Here is a 10,282-nt window from a genome sequence, read left to right as displayed (position 1 = left end):
TTTATATGGAGGTTAAGTTAACTTGTCTTAGCGTACTTTTGAATATACCATACCGTACATTTGGGGAACTCTGAAATGATATATAGTTATAATTCTAATTAAAAATAAAAATGAACAATTCAGATGAGGAATGGTTATTAGTCAGCTGCCAGAAAGAGCAACATCTCAAGAAAGGACAAAATACACATGGACGAACTGTGACTCTATCAGAATTGCTGCACTTGTTCTTACAGCTGTTGCTCTTGTGTCTTGCACACACACACTCCAAATAAGTGCTATTAATGAGAAGTAGCAAACTTTTACAAAGAATTAATAATGTACATACTGTGGAGCTCCTATAGAAGAACTAAAGCAAATCATCGGAAATTACTACTTAAAACCAGGGCCAAGAGAAATACATCAAAAATACGTAGGAAATATCAGGGGTAATGTGTGGTTATCTTATCCTTACCTACTTACGAAGCAGAAAGTAACTATTGGCATTTCTTCCCCCAGCATTTCTGCTCTCACCAATCAATCTGCTTCAACATGTTGTATGCCACTCATCTATGATACTTTTATTTATGAGGTTTTTATCCATTTGTCAAACACAGTCACTGTTTGTTTATGAAACAATTCGTGTGTTGTCATAAGAAATATGAAAAACTAACCAATAAGAATATATGATAAGTACAAAACTGATTGGCAGAAATTCTTTAATTTTTAATCAACACAAAAGTTCTCACATTCAATAATAGTACAATCATTGTGAAATTTTTGTTTGGAATTTTTAGTACATATGGTTAATTTTACACTGGCAAAATAAAAACTAAAATATATAGGACCATTCATCACAGAGAAAATTGCTTTTATATACTGAGAAGCAGCAAAGCAAAATATGTTTTAATTTTACCTTGGTTTCAAGCATAAAATTCACTTTATACTGTTCCACTGCTGTAACTGTATTATAGAATACAAAATACTTCTGCAGAAGATATTTGCATTAAAGCCATGAAGTTGTTTTTCTTTTTTCTGTTTTTCTTTTACATGGTCACAAAAATATTTACGATTAATGAAATACTGAAAGAAAATTTTAATGCAGTTTTGTAGCTAGCAACATTTGTTTTACACATTTAATTACAAGAAATTTACAGTAAAATAATCATTGTATCATTCTACTCCTGTATGTTATTAAAATAACAGTTTCTCTTTTTTTCATAAACGACCTGCTCATTCATAATACTGCACAAATTTCAGCATAAACTGTATGCTCATACAGAAGAAAACTGAGTATATTTTGCAATTTAATGTTCTATTGTTACATGGTGTAAGAAGGCCTTATTCACTTTTTAATTGTAGTATTAACATGACACTTCAAAAATACTGAAATACTTGAATGATCACATCTCTGTTTTAGGAAATTGTGATCAAAGTTTAAAAATTCCTACAAGCAATTCTGATAACATAACTTATACTCTCCCTTGTAAATAATCAGTTTCACTTTGTATAGGTAGTTCCAGTAGTTTCTGTTCTCAGGACTCACTCATTAGTAATGTTAAAATAAATTATATAGTAAGCATAAGTTAAAATTGGGATATGTACATAAGAAAGTGAGATTCTAGTGAAAGATTAGACTCTCCCATGTTTTGCTATACAGCATGACAGTTCATATGTGTGTGTGTGTGTGTGTGTGTGTGTGTGTTGTTTGTAATGAACCAATAAAAGATAACTTTAAATAGGCTAAACTTTACACATTTTTCAGTCTAACTGGCAAATATTTACATACTGAATGTGTTCAGAATGGACACTGATATCACTTTCCCATGCTTATATTTTTATGTACCTCCCATGCTAAAATTTTGTGTTTGCTTTGTCAAAATACAAGTTTCATAAGCTTTTACAATGAACTATTGAAATAAATTACACAGAATAGTTTTGTGAACACTTAACTGTTTATGGAATGAACATAAATTATGAAGTGCATGTGTTGATGTGTTCTCCAAACAATGCAGGCATTTTAAGTGAATTATTAACAAAATTGCTTTTGTTCTTTTATGTGACACACAGTTTTCACTTATACTGCTCTGTGTGTGATGGCACCACTTACAAAAATTAGTAATATTTCACAAGTGAGCATTACTGGAAAACATACTGACAAATTTCTATGTTCATACCTTCATTGACTAGAAGACCTATTAGTCCTTTCAATCCTCTCTCTCTCTCTCTCACACACACACACACACACACACACACACACACAGAGACGCCATGTGTTCATCTGCAGTCTTCCACGTTAGAACAGAAAATATAAACAGCAGTAAGATTTTCAAACTTTCTCTGAAGAACATCTTAGTGACCACAGCACAACTGCAATGCCTGATCAAAATAATGAGTAAATGTACATTGACCACTCAAATGTGTACACTAAAGATACTTTTATTACCTCTTAGCAGACCCTTATAAACACTTATTGGTCAAAAACTGCTTCAAAAGTGAATGGGTTAAATATTTAAATATGCAGAAAATTTCTGTTGGCGATAGACACACACTTCATAGTGCCATAAAAATGAAATATTTGTATTTTTGTGCAGTGGTGAATTACCAGTCAACAATTTCTTCACTTTTTTGAGACAGAATTATACACTCTGTAAGAATATGGACATGTTCTATTATATCACTTTCTGGCCAGATCACTTACAATACAGTGCATGTAATATTTCAATCAGTATCATTCTCAGTGTGAAATGAAATTTTGCTTTATGCATGTTATTGCATCCAATAAGGTGCTCAACAATCCTGGAGAACATATAATCTTTTATTCTGGTGATTAATTAAGTAGCCACTGACTTCTGAAGAAAGAACTAAACATTGATATAATTCTATTTATGAAATTAAAAAATTACCAAATAAAATTTAATTATATGTAAAATATACCATAGCATTTGGTTTTAATAAAAAACTGAATGTTCTTTCTTCGCTGTAATGTTGCTCATCTAATGTAAAAATATACTAATTTTACATTATACAGATCTTACTAAAAAGGCATATAAATTTTTTTATTATGTTAAAAATGGAGGTAACAAATATTAATGGTCAAAATATCATACAGAATTTGAAAGCCTGACTGCACACTATTTTCCATACAGCTCATGGTAACTGAATACGGTCCACGACAACAAATCAGAAATTTAAAAGTTATTACAAGTGTAAGATATAGCTTAATAACCATGTATGGAACAGTAATCTTTGCCAATGGAAATATATTTTCAAATATTGTACAGAAACAATTAGTTGTCAACAGCTTACTACTCAACAATTAGAGAAAATTTTTCATAACAACAGCTAAATGTGCATACATGAAAGAGCATATAGGAGAAAGGCACATCACATTTCAAATATACCAATTATTGAAGAATTATAAATAACTGAAAGTTATACACTGTACATCACTTTATATAAGCTTCAAAGAGACTTATTTAATGAAGAGGCACTAGGACACACATAGGTCCTTTTGTGTGGGACTTTCCACATGTCAGTCATTGTATTTACTGAAACCTCCTGTGCCAGTGTCATGTTCATCTTACTGTCATTACTAAAAATATAAATTTTCACCACAAAATTCTGCAAATACAAGGAAGAAAATAGTCTAATGGCCTATCCAGTCAGCAATATACACTGTAAAACTTTTCTTGATCGCTTACATAGCAAACTCGTAACAGGTGAGATATTGAAAATCCACCTGCTTGCAGTTTTATGATTATTTTTTTTCATTGTCATACTACAGGCTTCAGCTCCTGAAAGTGAAGTGAAAGGATGCTCATTCTACAGCTCCTAACTATTTCACCCTGAATGCTAAAAATGCATTTATAACTACCTGCATAACTACAGTATTTATTTCGCCAAACCACAAATATCAACCAGCACTGGCCTGTACAGTTGTACAGAAAGTGTCTGCTTTTTCCTGACATAAGATCACCATTCTGTCAACTCATGAGGCAAAAATAACATGAAAATGTAACAGAGATGTATTATTTGTGATATGCAGTAATTATCATGAGTCAATCAACTTTTGTTGTGTTATACTGACTGCTTTTTAGAAAAAATGTAATACACTCAACACAAAAGAGTTTCTCACCATTATAGTATCAATTACTGAACTTCTTATACTCTGGGCATTAATCATAATTGTAGCATTTAAGTACTTACAAAAGTGATATGTCAATATACAGAAAAAGAAGTATGGAAAAAGAGTGAGGAACTTAGAAAATCAAACTAACAGTGAACACATCACAGTTATTTTGCTGCATCTTGGATGTCATATTAATTATGCCAATGAAAACTTCAAGCAGTACAGGTCATATAGGCTTAATTACAGGTCTGAATGAAGTGTATATGCACAAAATACACGCTACTGGAGTTCACTGTATGACAAAAATCTGCCTTCCAACATTTCCCATTTATGATAAAACCTGGGACGGATTTGAACAATGACAGCTTTATTTCCTTATTTCTTGCTGTGTCCATCTCACCTGCTGTTCTCCCAAGACACATAATGTTACAATAAGAATTATCAGAAATGCTCATTCATGATAATATTCCTCTCCAATAGAATACATGTTTATACAACTTTTATTCTATATTTTCAGTACACAATTGTAAGACAAAATGTATAAACCTAAAAGAAGCACACACAGATTTATAGAGTAACACAAAATAAAACTAAGCACTTTTTAGACAGTACATCCTATTTAATCTTCAAAAGATTTTTTTTAAATTTTCCAATGACTACCTCTGGAAGGGCACAGCTCTTACAGACACACTGTTTGTTGAAAACCGAGGGTTGGGCTGTCACATTCTGATTTTTGATGTTGACATACTGAGGAATCCTCCCTGTGCAAAAATACACTTTGCAGCATAATAAATGAGAATAAAAACCACAATTTTTTATTTCACTGAGAGTGATTGGCCTAGAATTTTGTTTCTATTTCATACAAAACTGGTCTGATAACCAGAGCATTTAAAATATATTTTAGCAAAACAACCAGAGAATTCAGAATTCCACGACAATTTCCTGTCAGAAATGCAACTGGCCTTCTTTGAATGTGCATATCCTTCACTCACATTCTAGTTTAACAGAATTTTCCTCCGTATTACATGTCCTGGAACATCATCCGAAAAAGACAAAATACGCAGTGTTCCTTGTAGACAAGTTTTGCAAACTTTGCAAGTAACAACCAGGATTATTCATTGTCACTGATAACTTGTAAAGTGCCTTACAATCACCTCAGTTTAACAATCTTCAGCAGAAACACAAAAGTTAGCACCTGAGTAATGCGATGAGCCCAGTACAACCTGAAAAAGAAATATTTGTCATTAAACTGTGACAGTTTCATAATATTAATTTTAAAGTGTCCTATTTATGATCAGACCTTCATATCAGCTACAGGTGTTTGTTCATTCAACTATTACAGACTTAGAATCATTACAGCAATGAAGTGATAATGCTTGGAAGTGAAACTACCAGAGAACATAAATGAATTGGTCAATATCAAGCTGAGAGCTGCTTTGTGTTATTGGTTCAAATGGCTCTGAGCACTATAGGACTCAACATCTGAGGTCATCAGTCCCCTAGAACTTAGAAGCACTTAAACCTAACTAACCTAAGGACATCACACACATCCACGCCCGAGACAGGATTCGAACCTGCGATCGTAGCGGTCGCGTGGCTCCAGACTGAAGCGCCTAGAACTGCTCAGCCACGCCGGCCGGCATGTATTATTGGTGTAATAGTTTAATGTCAGATACAATATCAGAACACTCAAGGATATAAAATGAGTTGGCTTTTTCATTTTTAATGTGTTATGAGTCTACACACTCAAAATTTTCATAACAACAGACAAAGTAGTTCCTTTAGTGAACATTGCTCACAAAATTGAAACTATCTACGAAGTTGGAACCTTGTAACACACCCTAAATTTCTGCTTATGACAGTGATCATGTTGATATCCATCTGAATTGACAAGTAAATATTTGTGCCAAGACCAGTCCTGGAATCTGCATTTCCAGAATTTTGCGAACGGTTGTGTTACTAGTAGGCTACCCAAGCATTCGACCTGGCTCAACCCCAAGTCTCACAGGCACTCAGCGTTAGGAATGCTCACACATCATAGTAACAACACCATTTCAAAGGAACCAAGGCAGAGTGCCTGGCTGACTTAACCCAACTGACGTATTCTGCAGTGTATACAATGTGACTTGAGCCTTTCGAGTCAAATTTAAACAGGTGATAATGGGCCCACATCCAATTATATTGAGATAGGGAACCAGTGGTCAGAAATACATATTTATTGTGTTATTATTATTTAACTGGATAGATAAAAAATCTACTCACCAAGTGGCGGAAGAACGCACACATAAAAGACTGTTGTGACTGGCAATTTCCGGAGCCAGTGGCTCCTTCTTCAGGCAGAAGGGTTGAAGGGTGAAGGAAAAGGTCTGGGAAAAGGATTGGATTTTCGGAAAGTCACCCAGAACCATGGATCAGAGGAGACTTAACGATACGGGATAAGAAGGAAAGACTGATTGTGGGAATGCATCGGACGAGATTCTACATCGGCATGACTACCACCAAATTATCAATTAGCACGAATGGCACGGGCAGAGGGTATATACTGGTAACTCGCAATATCCTGTTGCAGAACGTGCTCTACAACATGACATTCATGACCCTGGCACCTGTTTCACACACACGCACCACTGGGATTCTTCCCCCAGATACCAGTTTCTCAGAACTCCACAGGTGGGAAGTAGCACTGCAACATGTTCTCGGTTCTCGCCACCCACCTGGCCTTAATTTATGTTAATTTCTTCCTTGAGTCTCGGCTTTTCTTCACTGTAACTGCTCTTTGCTTCACTCAGTTCTAGTTTTCTACATGTTTCATTGTCATTCCGGTCTATTTTTCACCGCCCACTCCCACTTCTGTTACATACAGTGCACTTGGCTTACTCACTCTTATTAACTCGTGCACGATCTTTTAGTAGTACTCTCTGCTTGCTTATAACCCTGTCTTCCACCTTTAAGCAGTTCTGGGTGACTTTCCCAAAATCTACCCCTTTTCCTAGACCTCTCCAGTCTTTTTCCTTCACCCTTCTGGCATCCTCTTCAACCCTTCTGCCTGAAGAAGGGGCCACTGGCTCTGAAAGCTTGCCAATCACAACAGTCTTTTATGTGTGTGTTCTGTCACCGCTTGATGAGTAGATTTTTTTAAGTATACAATTAAATAATTTCATCAACAATTGATCCTTCGAAGCGTGTGTTTCGCAGGCAAGTTGATGGGTACTTGTTGCTGGGGGTAAGACACACGGTCTAAAACAGTCTCCTCAAAGTCTTGGCCGGCTGTCTGTGGCATGAATGACACTGTCTCTCAAGAGGTGGTATTCACACAACTTCTTCCAATTAGGATGAGGTGTTGGGAAAGTGTTCTCTACACATTCATGTTGCTATACAGGCACACTCCATCCCATCACACCATTCATTAAATGCACATCTGCCTGCTGTCATGACGAGTTGCGTTCTGTCTTTGACTACGCACCTTGCACCGTACACAGTAACACATCTCACCGTGGACATGACAAGCTGTCTCATACAATGGACAACTGACACCAGAGATAGTGGTGTGTATGCGGCACAGGTTAACGTGCCGATGCGACACATGGGGTCATCGTATGACACATGTGTACAGTACGTCTGTTTGATGGTCAGGGATGTACATTGTTTATCACCTGCTGCCTGTTACAGTGTACAACAGACAGCCTACATCTTTGCAAGAGTGCAGCCGAACTGCATGCTACATTTCAATACACGAATTGGGACTGGCAGTTGTCACTTTAAACAATTACTATTAACTACATTGTTCTTATATGGCATGCACTGTATATGTCCAAATACAATAAACATGCATTTCTGACCATTGGTTCCCTATCTCAAAATAACTGATTGTGGACCCACTGTCAACTAATTTGCCCCAAAAGAATTGAGACACCCTGCACAAGATCCATTCAAAAAACAACTGCACTTTTTGAAATAACATTTTTATTCAGCTACAGATTTTCAGCACACATCTCCTTCAAAGTACTCCCCATCTCATTTCACATACTTGTCCTAATGGTGTTTTCATTTTATTGTGATTCTTTTGAATGTCCATGAAAAATCCACTTTGAGTCCTAGTCTAGGTACAAAATTTCAACTGTCACTTCAAATGTACGTTATTGCTATTAGTACATGGACTCATGTAAACCTTTGCCTTTTGATACTGGTTCATTTCAGACCTTTAGGATCATGAGTGATTTGTTCAATTCATCTCCTTTCTCCCCAATATCTCTCCATTCTCTCACTCCTCTTGGTTTTCTCTTCTTATTATGTTAATTCTAATAGTGGTGTCAGTCCACCACAGCTGTTCCCAAGTTTGCCACAGGAAGGAAGAGGTGGTGTGACAAAACCTCACAAGAAATCTGCGTTTGTCATGCTCTGGACAAGAGTAAATAGTAAGAGCTCCTTGTCTAGGGTAACAAATGACAGGGGAGGGGAGGGGGGGGATATGTTGTGATGGTGGAAGGAAGTGAAAATCTCAATTGCAAAGATGGTGGAGAAATGCCCTTCATTGTAAACATGAATTTAATTCAGAGACGTCTGTTACCCCGGAGAATCTGTGCTTTGGTACTATGTAGGTGATGGCAGAATCAAATCTGTACCATCTGTACTCCATTGGTGCACCTGAAAAAGTGCCACTTCTCTAAGATGACAGTCACCTGTATGAGTCCAGCAGGCTTCACTACCTCAGTTTTAACCTCATTGCTGCCACTGTGGTAACTCAAGATATGCAAAATCATCCAATTATCCACCACTCTCCATTTGGTGTATTCCCACAGTGGAAAAACCTTTGTTTTGCCCATAGGAGGCAGAACCAGCTAATACTGAGAATTTGTATTGTGCTATGAGCTGAGGGTGGAGAGCCTAAAGTAAGGTTACTGATTGTGAAGCACACAAAATCCACAAAGTCTGGGTCCTGGCACAAATTTTCAGAGGTTGAGACATTTCCGGGTGGAATTGTTCCACATGCTATAATACCACCTGTTCAATAATTTTGTTTACTTTCGTTTTTTCCACTATGCACTTAATGCATATACCATGATTACACATAATTTCTGAATTCTTATCGTGCAATATGTCACTAAACTTTATTATTCACAGGATACCATACTTACTCAAATATAAGCCGCACTTTTTTTCCGGTTTTTTTAATCCAAAAACCCGGCTGCGGCTTAGAATCGAGTGCAAAGTAAGCGGAAGTTCTGAAAAATGTTGGTGGGTGCCGCCACAACTAACTTCTGCCGTCAAATATATGTAGCGCTACACAGGCATGCTTCGCAGGTACAAAGATAAATACTGGTGCCAAAACCTCTGCATCAGTAAATAAATTAAAAAAAAAAAATAAAAGGTGGAAGACGAGCTTTTTTCTTCGCCCCGAGTTTCGACCACTGCATTTTCATACATTATCCAACGAAGTAAATACAAATTCCGTATTGTTCCTCTTTGAATGTAGCAGCATTTCAATGTACTACAAAAATCCGACTGGCAAGACTGTTTGGGATGTTTGTCAATACGGCCAACTCTACGTTCTGAATTTTTTGGTACCTGTGAGAAAAGATAGTTGCTAATAGGAACTTTTATGAATTGTGAATCACATGCAGTATTCTCTTCACCATAAGAATAATACGAATATAAACATTTTGCCATGTATTCTTTCGTGTTTGCTGCTCTCTCATTTAAATCCTGTCTGCCAAATAAACTACGAAACTAGAGTGAGACAAAAGCAAACGCGGAAGAGTACACATATCATGTCATGTTTATATTCGTATTATTCTTATGCCTAATAGTGATAGTCAGAAATGAAGCACAGCAATTGACTAAATTTTTAAATCTAAGATGACTAATTTCTGTGCAGAATGTAATGTAGTAAAGAGGTGTCTGCAAAGATTTTCAAAAGGAGAAAAATTTTCGCTAAACTCTCGTTCAGAACATCATCTATCACACGCAATGATCATTATCAAAGAAAGCAGCAGTGTAAGTAACAACAAATAGCAGTCTCTTGCCATTGTTTCGCTAATGAGACTATTCTTCTCTTTTTTTAAAAAATTGGAAGCGGCGGTAGCGTGCACAAAAGCAAGCCATGCCGCGAGCAGCGACAGGTCGTAAACACTCATTATCAGAATGTGACAAACAATGCATGACACAGTACAGTAA

At 36.3% G+C, this 10,282-nt stretch overlaps 1 protein-coding gene across 2 annotated transcripts in view; it reads right to left on the bottom strand.

Annotated features, from left to right (window-relative positions):
• Positions 1–691: 691 nt before the first annotated feature.
• The window catches only part of LOC124544898 (putative fatty acyl-CoA reductase CG5065), a 386,147-nt gene continuing 376,556 nt past the window's right edge, over positions 692–10,282 (bottom strand). For both annotated transcript variants that reach the window (XM_047123629.1, XM_047123630.1), the window contains exon 9: positions 692–5,331. In XM_047123629.1, the coding sequence (XP_046979585.1) occupies positions 5,259–5,331 (73 nt within the window). In that variant the 3' untranslated portion in view covers positions 692–5,258. The remainder of the gene's footprint in view (positions 5,332–10,282) is intronic.

This window comes from Schistocerca americana, chromosome 8 (genome assembly GCF_021461395.2).
Source record: "Schistocerca americana isolate TAMUIC-IGC-003095 chromosome 8, iqSchAmer2.1, whole genome shotgun sequence".
Taxonomy (NCBI): Eukaryota; Metazoa; Arthropoda; class Insecta; order Orthoptera; family Acrididae; genus Schistocerca; species Schistocerca americana.
This window is presented reverse-complemented; position numbering and strand designations above follow the sequence as displayed.